Source organism: Oncorhynchus kisutch, unplaced genomic scaffold (assembly GCF_002021735.2).
Source record: "Oncorhynchus kisutch isolate 150728-3 unplaced genomic scaffold, Okis_V2 scaffold1999, whole genome shotgun sequence".
NCBI classification, from domain to species: Eukaryota; Metazoa; Chordata; class Actinopteri; order Salmoniformes; family Salmonidae; genus Oncorhynchus; species Oncorhynchus kisutch.
In genome coordinates, this window is record NW_022263944.1 from 16,503 (window position 1) to 37,357 (window position 20,855).

A 20,855-nucleotide genomic window follows, 5' to 3' on the forward strand; every position below is an offset into this window, starting at 1 on the left:
CAGTTGATAGAATGTCTTAAGTATCCAATCACCTTCAAGCAGGACGTCATATTTTGCAAGTCCTGCTGGTGTCGTTGTCCATAAGAAAGACACGTTATGGCTTGCACTCCGTGACTGGCCATCGATGGCCATATATGGGCCTTTTGTCCTATCTATGCTGTGTGTGTGTGACATCAGTGTGAGAAAATATTCAGAAGTGTGTGTAAGAAATCTGTCTGCATCTTTATCAGAGGTTTAAAAGGGGCACTTCATAGTGTGCGTTCGTGCATGTGTGTATGTCTGCCTGCACACAGTGTGTGTCCTCTAAGTCCTGTTCTGTCATCTGTGTCCAACTGCAGGTCACACTTAAACGATCCAATCACATTCAATCAGGAAGCTGGTAGACGTCAGGGGACATTGTTCATTTATTTATTAATCTGTGCCTTTGTTCTTCTCATTATAAAAAGGATTGATGATAATAATCGATCATGAAAAAAATAGAGAAAAATGATTAATGAACTTAGCGGAAGCATGGCAAATCACATGACATGTTGCTAATAAAAACAATGAATACAAGCATTTTAGAGTGTGGTGTGTCTACACACTCATCTAAATCTTAACATAAAATCCTCTCCTCCTCACCAGTATTAGAGGAGAAGGTCCCTCCCCGAGGAATGTATTCTCCAATGTGTTTTGAGAAGGAGGGGAGGAGAGAGGATGCGAGGAGTAATCGAGGAAGGATGAATTGAGGAAAAGCCAGTAGGCCAGTCTGTAATACCACTTTTTCAACTCTATGGTGAGTCCATCTCTCACGTTAACCACTAGGTGGAATCATCACGTAACCTTTCAACAGTGTAAACAACCATCAACATGAGAAAGGTAGCGGTAGAGAGAGAGAATTGTGTACAGCCTACATGCAATGCTACATAATGAACTGTACATTTAAACATTGACAGCAGCTATTGGGTGATATATACCTCATTTGTTTTGTATGTGTTCATGCTTGTGTGTGTGTGTGTGTGTGTGTGTGTGTGTGTGCCTTTCTTTCCAAAGTCTAGTTCAGAGTGCCATTCTAACAAAATATAGAATCCGTCTTCAGAGTTCCTTAAACAGCAGTACCTACAAGAGGCCTTTTTCACAGATCCAGAACTGTGGATTTGAACACTGATAGTCCCACCCTTTTCTGTATCCTGATGACCAGTAACGTACAACCACACAGTTCTCCACTCCACCACCATAAGGGCCTCCACTCCTCCAATAGCTGCAGTAGAAACAACAGAGTTACATTGATCACTCTCTCAGAACCCAGAGTATGAACAGCACAGAGTTAGACTGGACTCTCTCTCAGAACCTAGAGTATGAACACAGAGAATCAGTCCAACTCCTTAAACTGTGGTCAGTGTTATCAGAGAGCAGTAGTCTGTATCACATCCGGCCGAGATTGGGAGTCCCTAGGGCGGCGCATAATTGGCCCAGCGTCATCCTGGTTTGGCCGGGGTAGGTCATCATTGTAGATAAGAATTTGTTCTTAACTGACTTGCCTGGTAAGTGTTATTATAGAGTAGTAGTCTCTTACCTTGGGGTGGTCAGTGTTATTATAGAGCAGTAGTCTCTTACCTTGGGGTGGTCAGTGTTATTATAGAGCAGTAGTCTCTTACCTTGGGGTGGTCAGTGTTATTATAGAGCAGTAGTCTCTTACCTTGGGGTGGTCAGTGTTATTATAGAGCAGTAGTCTCTTACCTTGGGGTGGTCAGTGTTATTATATAGCAGTAGTCTCTTACCTTGGGGTGGTCAGTGTTATTATATAGCAGGTAGTCTCTTACCTTGGGGTGGTCAGTGTTATTATATAGCAGTAGTCTCTTACCTTGCGGGTGGTCAGTGTTATTATAGATCAGTAGTCTCTTACCTTGGGGTGGTCAGTGTATTATAGATCAGTAGTCTCTTACCTTGGGGTGGTCAGTGTTATTATAGAGCAGTAGTCTCTTACCTTGGGGTGGTCAGTGTTATTATAGAGGCAGTAGTCTCTTACCTTGGGGTGGTCAGTGTTATTATAGAGCAGTAGTCTCTTACCTTGGGGTGGTCAGTGTTATTATAGAGCAGTAGTCTCTTACCTTGGGGTGGTCAGTGTTATTATAGAGCAGTAGTCTCTTACCTTGTGGTGGTCAGTGTTATTATATAGCAGTAGTCTCTTACCTTGGAGTGGTCAGTGTTATTATATATCAGTAGTCTCTTACCTTGGGGTGGTCAGTGTTATTAGAGCTGTAGTCTCTTACCTTGGGGTGGTCAGTGTTATTATAGAGTTGTAGTCTCTTACCTTGGGGTGGTCATTGTTATTAGAGCATTAGACTCTTACCTTGCCGTGGTCAGTGGTGTGCCATGCATCCATTTCCGTGTCCTCCCAGTAACGGAGTCAGTCAGACCAATCCAGACAATCTTGTTGAGGCCACAGAGAAACTTCTGTTGTTGATAAAGATACTGATATTGTCAACTACTATAGACTGCTTGTGTTAAGTACTGGAAGATACATTACTGACCAGTTACATTGATTCTCACTCACTCACTCACTCACTCACTCACTCACTCACTCACTCACTCACTCACTCACTCACTCACTCACTCACTCACTCAACTCACTCACTCACTCACTCACCACTCACTCACTCACTCACTCACTCCACTCACTCACTCACTCAACTCACTCACTCACTCACACTCACTCACTCACTCACTCCTCACTCACTCACTCACTCACTTGTCCTCCTTGCTGTTTATGATCATCAGGTCTGCTCCTCTGTTCAGACAGTCCAGTCTGCTCTGTTCCCAGGTTTTCTGCTGAGTCGACAGGAAGAGTAACAGCTGGATCCCAACAGCATCCAAACCCTCGGACAACAATTGCAGATTTTCGGACAAATATTTCGCTCTGTTGAAGAAATGTACATAATATGTGAAATATATAACACGTGTTATTGTACTGAATATTTTCATTCACATTGTCATTTAACTATTGGTGAATCCATGATTGTGTGCACAGCACACACGTGTTGTTCCACCCTGGTCTCAGCAACAAATGTAACATGTAAATGTTAGTATGATATGTAAAATCTCACATAGTATGTATTAATTTGTAGATGTCCATCGTCAATTTTGTATGATATGTTATGAATTTCACTTTGTTGTGGCTAATGTTAGCTATGTGGGTCAGTTGCTAACATTATCTAGGCTGGGTTTTAGGGATTAAGTTTAGTGTTAGGGGTTACATTAAGGTTATGGGAATGGTTAGCTCACATGTTAAGTTTATAGTTACAAAGTAGATAATAAGTAGTAAGTAGTTGCAAAGTTGCTAACAAGTTAAAAATACTGATGTCGTCCATGATGTGATTCGAACACACAATCTTTGAGTTGATAGACAGTTCCATCATATGGCCACCCATCTTCCCTTGTCACGTTCTGACCTTTATTTCCTTTGTTTAGTCATTATTTAGTATGGTCAGGGCATGAGTTGGGGTGGGCAGTCTGTTTGTTTTTGCTATGATTTCGGGATTTCTATGTTTCGGCCTAGTATGGTTCTCAATCAGAGGCAGGTGTCATTAGTTGTCTCTGATTGAGAATCATACTTAGGTAGCCTGGGTTTCACTGTTTGTTTGTGGGTGTTTGTTTCCGTGTCTGTGTTTTTCACCACACGGTACTGTTTTGGTTTTCGTTCGTTTCATGTTTATTGTTCTTTGTATCAGTTGTGTTCATGTTGAGTATTTCTCATTGAAAGAACCATGGACACTTACCACGCCGCATATTGGTCCTCCGATCCTTCTCGCCTCTCCTCTTCAGAGGAAGAGGAGGAAAACCTTTACATCCCTTCTTTTTTTGCCTTAAGTAACCTTCTCTCTTTTGTAACTATACCAAACGTAACATATCACAGTAATTGGAGTGCCACAGATTTACTTTTACTATGTTACGTCTAGTATTTGAGGTCAGACTGTAAATTCACCCTTCCGGAGAATGAAGGGTAGAGAAGAGGGATGCAGCCCTAGTGTCTGACTTGACTACTTACCACTCACAGAGAGCCTCTTCTCCAGCGCCACCTTCTCATTGGTCAGAACACTGACCCTGTCTCTCAACATGTCCCTGTCTTTAGTCAGGGCATTATTACGCTCCTGTAACTGTATTTTGTCATCTGTTTTCTCTGACTGGTCTCTCTCACTCCGTAACTGGACTCTCTCACTCTGTAACTGGACTCTCTCACTCCGTAACTGGACTCTCTCACTCCGTAACTGGACTCTCTCACTCCGTAACTGGTCTCTCTCACTCCGTAACTGGTCTCTCTCACTCTGTAACTGGTCTCTCTCACTCTGTAACTGGTCTCTCTCCTTAAGTAACTGGTCTCTCTCCTTTAGTAACTGGTCTCTCTCACTCTGTAACTGGTCTCTCTCACTCTGTAACTGGTCTCTCTCCTTTAGTAACTGGTCTCTCTCCCTCAGTAACTGGCCTCTCATCCTCTCTAGCTGGTTCATGTTCTTCCGGCACTGGACTCTCTCCTTCTGCAGCTGGTCTCTTTCTGTACACAGGTCAATGACACGACTACTGGTATCTGACTGGTCTCTGTCTTGCGGCAGGCTGGTGGTGTTGTAACAGGTCTCTAACTGGTTTCTCTCGTCGTTAGAGCCGGCTGAAAAACAAAGACGTTCCTGCATGTGATGCATCCCAAATGACACCCTATTCCTTCTATAGTGCAGTACCGAGGACCAAAGCCCTATGTACCCTGGTCAAAAGGAGTGCCCTTTAAAGAGGATAGGGTGCTATTTGGACCACAGACCTGGTTGTGGTGTTTACATTGTTCACCATTTTCAGTGACGTACACAAGGCCAAGTGTACCAGTTACAGTAGATACTACTTTTTCCATGGACCATGTCAACATAATTGTTTTGTGTCAACAATATTGAAAACTACCGTTCCCACAAGTTATGTATCATCAAGTCTGAATTGTGATCCTTGCACTGTAAGTACAGAACTATGCTGTGATAATAAAATACATATCTGTCCTATGGGCCCTGGTCAAAAGTAATGCACTACACATGGAATAGTGTCCCAAATGGGAATAGTGTCCCAAATGAGATAGAGTCCCAAATGGCACCCTATACCCTATATAGTGCACTACGTTTGACCAGAGTGCTAATAGGGTGTCATTTGAGACACAGCCTCACTCACAGAAAGCCAGCCTCAGGGAGATGTTGAGAGTGACTTGTAGAACACACAGCACTCCTAAACACCCAGCAGCCAGCCTGTAGAGTCTTAGTCTTCCATCTGAAACACAGGCAGACACGCACACACACACACACACACACACACACACACACATACACACACGCCGACAGACACACACACACCATCATCACTAATGATTCAAATTAAAAGAGAACACACATCCCTAACTAAACATTTCCAATGTGTCATTGGTTTTCCCCCAATTTGAGGGTTGGCAGCAACAGTTTACTCAACCTTGCGGTCATCTCCAATCTGATAAACAGGAAGCAAATGTATGAAGAAATTACCAAAGTAACACAATATAGTCATAGCATGATTTAAAGGGTCAATTTGCGATTTCTGTATTTACAATATTTTACACATTTAAATTTATAATATTTACTGAATTGATTCCTTAAAAATGTAACTTAGAAATACCTCATGAGCTTAGTTTAATTGTCTAGCCCCATCAGAACCCAAATATAAACTTGTTTTACCATGGAATTATAAAACATGGAATTGTAAACAAACACTGCACAGCCTCAAATGGTTCAAACTATCATTTTGATCATGGATGGTCACTCCTTGCAGACACACTGGGGTGGCAGGTTAGCCTAGTGGTTAGAGCGTTGGACTAATAACTAAAAGGCTGCATGTTCAAATCCCTGAGCTGACAAGGTACAAATCTGTTGTTCTGTCCCTGAACAGGCAGTTCCTAAGCCATCATTGAAAATGTGTTCTAAACTTGCCTTGCCTAGGTAAATAAAGGTGAAATACTGTAGCTCTCTCTTTGATTTTGAGAGTGATTATATTTCTCCAGCTCCTCAGTCTGGGTTTCCAATGTGTTGTTGTTTAAAAAGGTTTTTTTCAATGAATCATATTTAAATAGTTCCTAATACTTTCAATAGCTGAAGAAAACAAATACATTGAATTGATACATTTTAGTGTACGTGACCCCAGCAGGTTTTGAACATCTTATTGTAATATTTATGATTCTTACTTACTTTTACTTACTGTATTAACTTACTGTATGATTACCTTTCTACCTGACTCCTAATGGTAATATCTACTGTATGATTACCTTTCTACCTGACTCCTAATGGTAATATCTACTGTATGATTACCTTTCTAACTGACTGAGCAGTAGTTGGTCTGATGTGTCTAAATCCTGTACTTTTCTGTTTTCTGGGAAATCACTCTGTCTGTGGCCCACAGCTGATGACAGGATGTTTCAAGGCTCTATCCACCAATAAGAAGGAGACTATTGGGATGTGAATCAAATGGCACCATATTCTCTTTATCTGCACTACATAGGGAGTAGGATGCCATTTGGGATTCAGTCTTGTGGACCAGACAGTTGTGTGTAACTTCCTCTTCATTCCTTGTTCATTCTGTTCTGTGCTTTATTTCTTCCTCTTTTTCATGTTTTTTTTACCCAATAATATAAGTTATTTGTCAACCCAAACACACGTTATTATTGGTAAACAGTAGGTCTAGTAAATTAATAAATGAACTAAGATGATGCTGTTTACTATGTTTATTGATTTGGGTCGAAAACAAGACATCTAAATACATTTTCCAATAGAAGAATTAAACAAAATAAACGTTTTACAATAACAAATATTCACACTCTCTCCTATTTATCATCATGTCATTATCAATCTATTACACACTGCTTCAGCATACCATAGTGATTCATTAGTCCTTTATCAACTAGATGTTACTCCATACCATAGTGATTCATTAGTCCTTTAACAACTAGATGTTACTCCATACCATAGTGATTCATTAGTCCTTTAACAACTAGATGTTACTACATACCATAGTGATTCATTAGTCCTTTATCAACTAGATGTTACTCCATACCATAGTGATTCATTAGTCCTTTAACAATTAGATGTTACTCCATACCATAGTGATTCATTAGTCCTTTAACAACTAGATGTTACTACATACCACAGTGATTCATTAGTCCTTTAACAACTAGATGTTACTACATACCACAGTGATTCATTAGTCCTTTAACAACTAGATGTTACTACATACCATAGTGATTCATTAGACCTTTATCAACTAGATGTTAGTCCATTCCATAGTGATTCATTAGTCCTTTAACAACTAGATATTACTCCATACCATAGTGATTCATTAGTCGTTTAACAACTAGATGTTACTACATACCATAGTGATTCATTAGTCCTTTATCAACTAGATGTTACTCCATACCATAGTGATTCATTAGTCCTTTAACAACTAGATGTTACTACATACCATAGTGATTCATTAGTCATTTAACAACTAGATGTTACTACATACCATAGTGATTCATTAGTCCTTTATCAACTAGATGTTACTCCATACCATAGTGATTCATTGGTCCTTTATCAACTAGATGTTACTACATACCATAGTGATTCATTAGTCGTTTAACAACTAGATGTTACTACATACCATAGTGATTCATTAGTCCTTTAACAACTAGATGTCCTTAATGTTAAATTACAACATACTGTATTACAGTAACTGGTCTGTAGCTGGTCTCTCTCCTCAGTCAGGTTGTAGTAACTGGCCAATAACTGGTGTGTGTGTGTGTGTTTGTGCGTGTGTGTTCGTGCGTGTGTGTGTATGTGTGTGTGTGTGTGTGTGTGTGTGTGTGTGTTTGTGCGTGTGTGTGTGTGTATGTGTGTGAAACTTACTCCTCAGCCTGAAGTGTCCTCACTTGCGCCAGCGAATAGCTAACTTTTCACGTGGCATTGACTGGTAAGACTCTTCAGGAGGGCTCAGTATAAATGTGCTCAGACATTTCCAACAACATACTGTGTTTCAGTCTAACAGCTCTAAGTTAAGACTACCCAGGTTCTTGTGACATCATTACCTCTGTCCTGTGTCTGTCCCTGTGCCTTAATGTAAGTGACATTGTTTTAACAGAAACTGTCAAATCAACTCATCACTTTTCACCACCTGACTTCCCACACTTTAGCTTCAAACGAAAACATTTTTGTTTCCCACCGTGCATATGATTTAAACATATGATTCAGGTAATATTTGAAGTAATATTTTAGTGGATAAAATAAATGTGACCCTCTGAGGTCACATCTAGATCATATAGTATTACTGAGGCTTTGACACCCCGACCTTCAAACTGAGGTCACGTCATGGCTTGTATTCTGTGGCCAGCCACCTATTTCATCACATACATCACCAATGGCCTGATGACATATAGGGGGGCCTTTTGTCTTTCTATACTGTCTGTGTGTGACGTCAATGGGAAGAGTTATTCAGAAGTGTGTGACATCAGTGTAAGGAGTTATTCAGAAGTGTGTGGGGGAAATCTACGTCGGCATCTTTCTCAGAATTTTCAAAGGGAAGTGTTTATATGTGTGTGTGTGTGTGTGTATGTGTGCTCTCAGTCCTGTTCTGCCTTCTGTGTGTGTGTGTGTGTGTGTGTGTGTGTGTGTGTGTGTGTATGCTCTCAGTCCTGTTCTGCCTTCTGTGTGTGTCCAACTGCAAGTCACACTGTTTTATGAAAACATTTCTTTTTAACTAAGCATAAGCTGATGGCGATGTTGCTAATAAATATAATGAAGAAGCATTTTACAGAGTACAGTATGACTACACACTCTCCTCTAAATCTAAACACAACTATTATTTGTCTTTTTCCCTCCCTTCCTCAATCTCTTAATGCTCTTCTACCTCCTCTATGTCTCTCTCTGACACTAAGGCTCTATCTCAATTAGTCTTTCCTAGATTCCTCTCCTCTTATCTCCTCTACTATCTCCTCTCCCCCTATCTCCTCTGCTATCTCTTCTACTCCTTCTCCAGCTGATCTCTCTCTTTAGTCAGGTTGTTGTAATTGTTCCGTAGCTAGTCTCTCTCCTTAGTCAGGTTGTTGTAATTGTTCTGTAGCTGGTCTCTCTCCTTAGTCAGGTTGTTGTAATTGGTCTGTAGCTGGTCACCTTCTTCTACTTCTTTTCACCTTTTTATGATTCCTGAGTAACTTCCTGGTCTACTGTTGGAAGTTTGTCATGGAAATTCAGTACTTAGAGACACTTAATTGAATAAGTGATTTATTCAAACAATTTATTCAAACAATCATCTTAATTTAATATTGATTAATTATTGCAATAATGAAACCGTCAGCCCAACAGTCTTGACTGACTTTCAGAATGAGAGCTTATCCGTTACAGACAATGCACAGTTTATATAGCGAATACCTAGAATGCTTGGATCCACCCCCCCCATATAGATTGAGGGGCACCATAAACCACTTTGGGCTCATCCTGTCTTTATCTGCACCTGGTGTCTTGTAGACCAAACCTGTCCTGAAGGCTGGCAGAAGTTTGAATCCAGTTGGTACTTCCTGTCTACTGAGACTGAAACCTGGAAGGAGAGCAGACAGGACTGTCTGGAGAGAGGAGCAGACCTGGTGATCATAAACAGTGATATGGAACAGGTGACAGAGAGAGAATTTGAACAAAAGCACAGATTAATAAATAAAGGAACACTGTCCTTTAACATGGTCTACCAGATTCCTGATCAAATGTGATTGGATCTTTAAAATGTGACCTGCAGTTGGACAGAACAGAACGCTGCACAGACAGAGCTGCACGCTGCACACAGGCAGATCCGCACGCTGCACACAGGCAGATCCGCACGCTGCACACAGGCAGATCCGCACGCTGCACACAGGCAGATCCGCATGCTGCACACAGGCAGATCCGCACGCTGCACACGGGCAGATCCGCACGCTGCACACGGGCAGATCCGCACGCTGCACACAGGTAGATCCGCACGCTGCACACAGGCAGATCCGCACGCTGCACACAGGCAGAGCCGCAAGCTGCACACAGGCAGATCCGCAAGCTGCACAAAGGCAGATCCGCACGCACGCACAAACGCACGCACGTCTGTACAAACGCACGCACGTCTGTAAAGTTCCACTTTTAAACCTCTGATAAAGATGCAGACAGATTTCTTACAAACTTCTGAATATTTCCTCAAACTGATGTCACTCACAGACAACATAGAGAGGAAAATAATCCCCTATATGGGCATCGATTGCCAGTCATGGAGTATAAGCCATAATATCAGTTCCTTATGAACAATGCCACAAACAGGCCTTGCGAAATACGACGTCCTGCTTGAAAGTGATTGGGTACTTACAACATTCTCTCAACTGTAGTGGACCACAGACAGAGAGGTACCAGTGGAGATGCATATCAAAGCAACTACTCAACTACTAGTAATCATACAGTAGATATTACCGTTAGGAGTCAGTTAGAAGGGTAATCATAAGTAAGTTAATACTATATGTAAATGCTACAATAATTTATATTACAATAAGAGGTCAGACAGACTGAATTTGAAGTTGATTCATTGATTGATTTGGGTAATCATTGATATTCGGTACGGTTAGTTAAGATGGCAAACTACGTCAACGAACAGGTGATTGAATTAAATGAAGTTACTGAAGAAAACAGGAACAAAGCAACGAGGAGCGTGAAGAGTGAGACCCAACTCTCAGGTAAGGACAAAGAATTCTGTGTATCTTATTCTCTCTCACACACACTGTAACACACACCTAACAATGCAAACACACACTGTAACACACACCTAACAATGCAAACACACACTAATACCACATAATAGAAAAACACTTCTTCTTCTTCTTCTTCTGGGTGGTTCAGTTGGTACGGAGCTTCGGGTTCAAAACCTGCTGTTGACCACAACAGCAGGTTTTGAACCCGAAGCTCCGTACCAACTGAACCACCCAGAAGAAGAAGAATAAGTGTTTTTCTATTATGTGGTATTAGTGTGTGTTTCACCAAAATGTATCAATTCAATGTATTTTTCACTTCAGTTTTAAAATGAGGAACTATTTATGTACGAATATTTGAAAATAACCATTTTTAAACAACAGCACAGTGGACACCCGCCGGGGTTGTAAAAATGTAACCACTCTCAAATTCATAGACAGAGCTCTCATAGACAGAGTTTTCAAGGACTGATCACCCTGGAGATTAAAATTAGCGTTTCAAACATCTGAGGCTACACAGTGTTTGTTTACAATTCCATGGTAGAACAAACTTATATTTTGGGTCCTGATGGGTTTAGAAAGTTAAACTAAGTTCATAGAGCATTTACGTTTTAAGTTACATTCTTCAGAATCAATGGGGAAATATAATTCATTTAAATGTTAAAAAAAGAAGTGATTTACGCAGATTGCCCATGTAAACCATGCTACAGCAATCGCAGATTGCCCATGTAAACCATGCTACAGCAATCGCAGATTGCCCATGTAAACCATGCTACAGCAATCGCAGATTGCCCATGTAAACCATGCTACAGCAATCGCAGATTGCCCATGTAAACCATGCTACAGCAATCGCAGATTGCCCCTTTAAATCATGCTAAAGCTGCATGTAATTTCTTCATACAGTAGCTTCCTGTTTTCAGAATTGAGATGACAGCACTCTTGAGGAAACACTTGCTGCCAACCCTAAATCAAGGGAAAACCAATGGCGCAATGGAAATGTTTGTTTCTCAAAGTTCGAATCATAATCGTTAGTGATGTAGGAGGATGTGTGTTGTGTTTTAATCATAGTCATTAGTGAAGTGGGACAATGGTGTGCGTGTTCCTTTGCAGATGGAAGAACAAGACTCTACAGGATGGCTGCTGTGTGTTTAGGAGTGCTGTGTGTTCTACAAGTCATTCTCAACATCTCCCTGAGACTGGCTTTCTGTGAGTGAGGTTGTATCCAAAAAGACACCCTACTAGGGGAATGGTCAATAGCAATGCTTTTAATAGTGATTTGGGATGCATTTGGAAAGTATTCAGACCCCTTGACTTTTTCCACATTTTGTTACGTTACAGCTTTTCTCTAAAGATGTATTTTTATCCTCATCAATCCACAAAACAACACAATAGCCAAAAATGACAAAGAAAAAGCCAAAAATGACAAAGAAAAAACATGTTATTAGAATGTTTTACAATTTATTAACAATGAAAAACTGAAGCACCTTTGGCAGCGATTACATCATCAAGTCTTCTTTGGTATGGCATTCAGGCCAAAAAGTTCATTCTTGGTTTTATCAGAGCAGAGAATCTTGTTTCTCATTGTCTGAGAGTCCTTCAGTTGTCTTATGGCAAACTCCAAAAGGGCTGTCAAGTACGTTTTACTGAGGAGTGGCTTCAGTCTGGCCACTCTACCATAAAGGCCTGATTGGTGGAGCGCTGCAGAGATGATTGTCTTTCTGGAAGCTTCAAAAGAGGAACTATGGAGCTCTGTCAGAGTGACCATTGGGTTCTTGGTCACCTCCCTGACAAAGGCCCTTCTCCCCCGATTGCTCAGTTTGGCCGGGCGGCCAGCTCTAGGAAGAGTCTTGGTGGTTCTAAACTTAATCCATTTAAGAATGATGGAGGCCACTGTGTTCTTGGGGACCTTCAGTGCCGCAGAAATGTTTTGGTACCCTTCCCCAGATCTGTTCCTCGACACAATGCTGTCTGGGAGTTCTAATAATTCCTTTGACCTCATGGCTTGGTTTTTGCTCTGACATGCACTCTCAACTGTGGGACCTTATATAGACAGGTGTGTGCCTTTACAAATCATGTCCAATCAATTGACTTTACCACAAGTGGAGTCCATTCCAGTTGTAGAAACATCTCAAGGATGAACAATGGAAACAGCATGCACCTGAGCTCAATTTCGAGTCTTATAGCAAAGGGTCTGAATACTTTTAAAAATATGGTATTTCTATTTTATTTTAAGTTAAATTAAATTAAACAAAATTGTGTTAGTCACATGCGTTGAATATACAACAAGTGTAGACCTTACAGTGATATATGCTTACTTACGAGCCCCTAACCAACAGGGCAGTTAAAAAAAATACAGATAAGAATAAGAGATAACAAGTAATTAAAGAGCAGCAGTAAAAAATAACAATATATGCAGGTGTGTGCCGGTACAGAGTCAATTCACAGGGGCACCGGTTAGTTGAGGTAGTATTTACATGTAGGTAGAGTTAATTAAGTGACTATGCATAGATGACAACAGAGAGTGGCAGTGGTGTGGAGAGGGGTGGGGTGGGGGGAGGGGGGCAATGCAAATAGTCTGGGAGGTCATTTGACTTGATGTTCAGGAGTCTTATGGCTTGGGGGTAGAAGCTGTTTAGAAACCTCTTGGACCTAGACTTGGTGCTCCGGTACCGCTTGCAGTATGGTAGCAGAGAGAACAGTCTATGACTAGGGTGGCTGGAGTCTTTGACAATTTTTAGGTCCTTCCTCTGACACCGCCTGGAGGTCATGGATGGCAGGAAGCTTGGCCCCAGTGATGTACTAGTCTGGTCGCACTACACTCTGTAGTGCCTTGCGGTCGGAGGCCGAGCAGTTGTCACACCAGGCAGTGATGCAACCAGTCAGGATGCTCTCGATAGTGCAGCTGGCCCCCGTGTTGAGGATCAGCGTGGCAGATGTGTAGTTGCCTACCCTCACCACCTGGGGGAGGCCCGTCAGGAAGTCCAGGATCCAGTTGCAGAGAGAGGTGTTTAGTCCCAGGGTCCTTCGCTTATTGATGAGCTTTGAGGGCACAATGGTGTTGAACGCTGAGCTGGGGTCAATGAATAGCATTCTCACATGGGTGTTCCTTTGTCTAGGTGGGAAAGGGCCGTGTGGAGCATCATCTGTGGATCTGTTGGGGCAGTATGCAAATTGGAGTGGGTCTAGGGTTTCTGGAATGATGGTGTGTATATGAGCCATGACCAGCCTTTCAAAGCACTTCATGGCTTCAGCAGGATGGAATTATGGTCAGATTTGCCAAATGGAGGGCGAGGGAGAGCTTTGTATGTATCTCTGTGTGTGGAGTAAAGGTGGTCCAGAGTTCTTTTCCCTCTGGTTACACATTTAACATGCTGATAGAAATTTGGTTAAGTTTGCCTGCATTCAAGTTCCCGGGTACTAGGAGCGCATTCTCTGGATGAGTGTTTTCTCGTTTGCTTATGGCGGAATACAGCTCAGTCAATGCTATCTTAGTGCCAGCCTCTGACTGTGGTGGTATGTTACAAACAGCTACAAAGAATATAGATGAAAACTCTCGGTAGGTAATGTGGCCTGCAGCTTATCGTGAGAAACTTTACCTCAGGCCAGCAATAGCTCGAGACTTCCTTAGATATATTGCACCAGTTGTTGTTTTGCAAAATACATAGACCGCCGCCCCTTGCCTTACCAGATTCCGCAGTTCTATCCTGCTGGTACATCGTATAGCCAGCCAGCTGTATGTTGATATTGTCTTCATTCAGCCACGACTCCGTGAAGCATAATATGTTATACATTTACAAAAATGTACAAAACCTGTTTTTGTTTGTCATTATGAGAATTGTGTGTAGATTGATGAGGAAAAACAATATTTGAATCAATTTTAGCAAAAGGCTGTAACAAAATGTGGAAAAATGAAAGGGTTCTGAATACTTTCCGAATGCACTGTACTGCACTACGTTTGACCAGGACCCATAGGACAGATATGTTTTTCATTATCACACCATAGATCTGTACTCACAAAGCAAGGATCACAATTCAGACTTGACGTTACAAAACATGTGGGACCAGTAGTTTGACAATATTGTTGACACACACAAAAAAAATATTGATTTCATTATTACTGAAACAGGATCCAAGTGGTGTTTATAAAGATCCAGTAGATTTGGAAAATTGGAGGCCTATTACACTTCAGTGTTGTGATGCAAATATTCTAGCTAACTGCTTGGCGCATAGAAATAAAAAAGGTTTTGACAGTTACTATTCATCCTAATCAGACAGGTTTTTTACATGGACGATACATTGGAGATAATATAAGACCAGTGCTGGAAACAATAGAATACTATGAAATGTCGGAAAAACCAGGTGTGCTTTTCATAGCTGATTTTGAAAATTCTTTTGAAAAAGTACGACCGGAGATTTTATATAAATGCATGGAATATTTTGATTTTGGAGAATAAAATGGGTTAAAGTTATGTATAGTAACCCTAGGTGTAAAAGAGTAAATAATGGCTACATCTCAGAAAGTTTTAAACTGTCAAGAGTAAAACAGGGTTGTCCACTATCGAGCATATCTATTTATTATTGCCATCAAAATGTTAGCTGTTAAAATGAGATTCAACAACAGGGATTAGAAATTCATGGCTTAAAAACAAAGGTGTCATTTATTTTAAAACCAGAAATAGAATCCTTCCACAGCCTCATAAACAATCTAGACACTGTTTCTGTCCTCTCTGTATTAAAACCAAATGATGATAAGTGTACTATATTATGTATTGGATCACTAAAAAATGCAACTTTTATATTACCGTGTAGTTTACCAATAAAATGGTCTGACGGGGATGTGGACATACTCGGTACACAAAACCCAAAAGAAAGAAATCTCACTCCAATCAATAGGAAATTAATAGAAAGTTAGCAAAAATAGATAAGATCTTGTTATCATGGAAAGGAAAATACCTGTCTATTTGTGGAAAAATCATCCTGATGAACTCTTTAGTCAAATCACAGTTTAACTATGATATTTTATTTGGAATGGCAAGCCAGACAAAATTAAAAGGGCCTATTTATATCACGAACATCAATTTGGAGGGCAGAAATGATTAAATACAAAAGTTATACTTAAATCTGAAATGGTTGTCCAGCAAATTACTGTAGTAACAATGTCTCACCCCATGTTCAAGAATGGCCTTTTCCCTTTATTCAGATTGCAGCTGCTCACTTCCGGTTATATTAAAGTGTAATCATCTCCAAATGATCATTATTTTTTAATTAAGCCTTAGAAGGTTGGTTGCAATTTCAGTTTAATCCATCTGAAAAGACAAATAAATCAAGCAATATTGAGGTTAAATTCAAATATACTAACTAATTTAAAAAAACATATTTTTTGATAAAATGTTTAAAAAAAGGTATAATCTTTGTAAATGCCGTCATGAATAGGACTGGTGGAGTTATGTCACACATGCAGATAACACAGACATATGGAAATGTCTGCTCTAACCAAATGTACATACAAACTGATTGCAGCATTGCCACAAAAATGGAAGAGGTAAGTTGAAGGGGGAAAAAGTACAGAACTTGTCTGTCGGCCCTGGATTAAAAACACAAAAATGGTTAAAGAAGTTTGTGATAAATAAAGTAAAAGGACCAAAAAACAGCTGTGCATATAAATGACAAAATAGTGGGGAAGAGACTTTCAATGTACCGATTCCATGGCACACGGTTAATGAATTGACAAACAAAACAATGCTGGATTCAAAACTCTACTGTTTCAATTTAAATGATCATACAACATTTTTGCAACCAATATAATGTTATTTATATGGGGGATACAATCTTCCCAGCTCTACAGATTTTGCTGCAAGGAGGCAGAGTCATTAGATCATTTATTTTGGTACTGTCCATATGTAGCTTGTTTTTGGTCACAGGTCCAGGAATGGCTGAAGAATGGCAAAATGTACCTAGAACTAACGCTGCAGATAGCAATACTGGGTAATTTGAATCGATTGAGTCAATCGATCAATACTATAATTATAATTTTATAATGTTTCTTTAATTTACAATCTCTAGAAACTATGAGAATAGAAAGGTTCCGTACTTTTGTGAAGCATCACAGCACAGTTGAAAAATATATTGCAAATAGAAATCCCTAATGGATGGTTTTAAGAGATTGATGGGAGAAGTTGAATGGAGCTGAAGGGTGGGACCAATAACAACAAGATAACAAACGTAAAACACACAGGGTCTGTAAAATGTATATAGGTTCAGAAATGTTGTGAAATAGAGCAGGTACAAATATAGTGGGGCAAAAAAGTATTTAGTCAGCCACTAATTGTGCAAGTTCTTCCACATAAAAAGATGAGGCCTGTAATTTTCATCACATCATAGGTACACTTCAACTATGACAGACAAAATTAGAAGAAGAAAAATCCAGAAAAATCACATTGTAGGATTTTTTTATTTATTTTCAAATTATGGTGGAAAATAAGTATTTGGTCACCTACAAACAAGCAAGATTTCTGGCTCTCACAGACCTGTAACTTCTTCTTTAAGAGGCTCCTCTGTCCTCCTCTCGTTACCTGTATTAATGGCACTTGTTTGAACTTGTTATCAGTATAAAAGACACCTGTCTACAACCTCAAACAGTCACACTCCAAACTCCACTATGGCCAAGACCAAAGAGCTGTCAAAGGACACCAGAAACAAAATTGTAGACCTGCACCAGGCTGGGAAGACTGAATCTGCAATAGGTAAGCAGATTGGTTTGAAGAAATCTACTGTGGGAGCAATTATTAGGAAATGGAAGACATACAAGACCACTGATAATCTCCCTCGATCTGGGGCTCCACGCAAGATCTCACCCCGTGGGGTCAAAATGATCACAAGAACGGTGAGCAAAAATCCCAGAACCACACGGGGGGACCTAGTGAATGACCTGCAGAGAGCTGGGACCAAAGTAACAAAGCCTACCATCAGTAACACACTACGCTGCCAGGGACTCAAATCCTGCAGTGCCAGACGTGTCCCCCTGCTTAAGCCATTACATGTCCAGGCCGGTCTAAAGTTTTTGGAGAGCATTTGGATGATCCATAAGAAGATTGGGAGAATGTCATATGGTCAGATGAAACCAAAATATAACTTTTTGGTAAAAACTCAACTCGTCGTGTTTGGAGGAAGCATGGGGGTGGAGGGTGGAAACGTCATGCTTTGGGGCTGTTTTTCTGCAAAGGAAGCAGGACGACTGATCCGTGTAAAGGAAAGAATGATGGGGTCATGTATCATGAGATTTTGAGTGAAAACCTCCTTCCATCAGCAAGGGCATTGAAGACGAAACGTGGCTGGGTCTTTCAGCATGACAATGATCCCAAACACACCACCCGGGCAACGGAGGAGTGGCTTCGTAAGATGCATTTCAAGGTCCTGGAGTGGCCTAGCCAGTCTCCAGATCTCAACCCCATAGAAAATCTTTGGAGGGAGTTGAAAGTCTGTGTTGCCCAGCAACAGCCCCAAAACATCACTGCTCTAGAGGAGATCTGCATGGAGGAATGGGCCAAAATACCAGCAATAGTGTGTGAAAACCTTGTGAAGACTTACAGAAAACGTTTGACCTCTGTCATTGCCAACAAAGGGTATATAACAAAGTATTGAGATAAACTTTTGTTATTGACCAAATACTTATTTTCCACCATAATTTGCAAATAAATTCATAAAAAATCCTACAATGTGATTTTCTGGATTTTTTTCTCATTTTGTCTGTCATAGTTGATGTGTACCTATGATGAAAATTACAGGGCTCTCTCATCTTTTTAAGTGGGAGAACTTTCACAATTGGTGGCTGACTAAATACTTTTTTGCCCCACTGTAAATCTAACTGGATGGACATCAGAAATAGAGGAAGGACTGAAAACAAACTAAATATAACTTTTGTCAAATAGATTGTGTCTGTAAAAATGTGTAGAAACTTAAGGTAGAAACCTACGTGTTAATGTGTATTAGTTTACTCCAATTGGGGGAGGGGTGATAGGATCTGTGGGGAATAATAAAGGTGTATTCTACAATGTGTATATGTATGTACACATGTTTGAATGTTTATGTATATTTTTATACGTGTATATGGGCATGTGTTTGTATATATGTAGATAGGTGTATATTTACCAAAAACATATATGGCGGATTGGAAATGATGCAGACAATTGCATTGATGGAAGCAATTATCTGTCCTCAATAAAAAAGCTGATCCCCCCCCCCCCAAAAGTATTATAATAATGTTGACATTGTCCACAGAGATTTGAGTAACTATAGTAACTGGTGCCCTTGGCCTTGTATAAGTCACTGAACATGGTGAACAATGTAAACACCACAACCAGTACTGTGTTCCAAATAGGACCCTATCCTCTTTAAAGGGCACTACTTTTGACCAGGGTACATAGGGCTTTGGTCCTCAGTTCTGCACTACAAAAGGAATAGTGTGGTATTTGGGACGCATTACATGCAGGATCCTCTTTGTTTTTCAGCTGACTATAACGAAAAGAGGAACCAGTTAGAGAACTGTTACAACACCACTGGTCTGGTGCAAGACAGAAACCAGCCAGATACCAGTAGTGGTATCATTGACCTGTGTACAGACAGAGACCAGCTGCAGAAGGAGAGAGACCAGTGTCAGACGAACATGAACCAGCTAGAGAGGGAGAGAGACCAGTTACTGAGGGAGAGAAACCAGTTGCTGAGGGGCAGAGACCAGTCAGTTAGCAGTAGTGGTATCATTGACCTGTGTACAGACAGAGACCAGTTGCAGGAGGAGATAGACCAGTGTAAAAATAACATGAACCAGCTAGAGATGGAGAGAACCCAGTTATTGAGGAACAGAGACCAGGCACAGAATACAGATAGCAAAAACCAGTTACAGGAGCGTTATAATGCCCTGACTAGAGACAGGGACATTTTGAGAAACAGGGGTCAGTGTTCTGACCAATGAGAAGGTGGCACTGGAGAAGAGGCTCTCTGAGCATGGTAAGTAGTCAAGTCAGTCACTAGGGCTGTATCCCTCTTCTCTACCTTTCATTCTCCAGTCTGACTTCAAAGATAGTAAATGTAAATCTGTGACACTCAGAATAGTATGATATGTTACGTTTGGTATGTTTACATAAGATAGAAGGTTACTTACTTGCAAAAACAAAAGGAGGAAGGATGGGTGGCCATATTATATTATGCAACCGTCTAGCAACCCAAAGGTTGCGTGTTCGAATCACATCATGGACGACTTCAGTACCTGCAACTTATTAGCAACTGTGCAACTACTTGACACTTTTGAACTACTTTGCATGTCAGCTAACCATTCCCTTAACTCTAACCCTAACTCTAACCCTAACCCCGAACCCTAACCTTTTATCTTACCTAGTTTAGGTTAGCAACCTAGCCACATAGCTAACATTAGCTACAACAAAGTGAAAACATTTCATAAGTAACTGATGATTGACATCAACAAAATAAAACACACCATGTGAAATGTAACATATCATACTAAATGGAAGGAGACAGATTTATGTTTACCATGTACGTCCAGGGTGGAACCTGCAGTGCACACCAATCAAGGATTCACCAATAGTTAAATGACAATGTAAAAAAAATATTCAATACAATAAACAAGTGTTTATATATTTCACATATTATTTACATTTCTTCATCAGGGATAAACATTTGTCAGAAAATCAGAAAAACCTGTCCAGACGGTTGGAGGCTGTGGGATCCAGCTGTACTTCCTGTCTACGGAGATGAAAACCTGGGAAGAGAGCAGACTGGACTGTCTGAACAGAGGAGCAAACCTGGTGATCATAAACAGCAAGGAGGAACAGGTGAGGTGAGTGAGTGAGTGAGTGAGTGAGTGAGTGAGTGAGTGAGTGAGGGAATCAAACATCTCTTGGTCAGTAATGTATCTTACAGTATTTAACACATGTGGTCTTTAGTAGTTGACAATATCAGTATCTTTCTCACGAACAGGAGTTTCTCTTTGGCCTCAATAAAGGAGCCTGGATTGGTCTGTCTGACTCTGTTACTGAAGGGACCTGGAAATGGGTGGACGGCACCCCACTGACCACCCCAAGGTAAGAGA

At 40.6% G+C, this 20,855-nt stretch overlaps 1 protein-coding gene and 1 long non-coding RNA gene across 2 annotated transcripts; one reads left to right on the forward strand and one right to left on the reverse strand.

Annotated features, from left to right (window-relative positions):
- Window positions 1-392: 392 nt before the first annotated feature.
- Window positions 393-2,440, reverse strand: LOC116368831 (uncharacterized). The gene is made up of 2 exons (XR_004208560.1): window positions 2,333-2,440; window positions 393-1,240 (listed from the first exon to the last, which is right to left on the reverse strand). It is a non-coding gene; the product is annotated as an uncharacterized LOC116368831 (long non-coding RNA).
- Window positions 2,441-10,389: 7,949 nt separating this feature from the next.
- LOC116368829 (uncharacterized) lies at window positions 10,390-19,697 on the forward strand (the record flags this gene model as incomplete). Its single annotated transcript, XM_031819265.1, has 3 exons — window positions 10,390-10,741; window positions 11,864-11,959; window positions 19,261-19,697. Coding segments are annotated over exons 1-3 (636 nt in total), but the record flags the coding sequence as incomplete, so codon positions are not given.
- Between the last annotated feature and the right edge of the window lie 1,158 nt (window positions 19,698-20,855).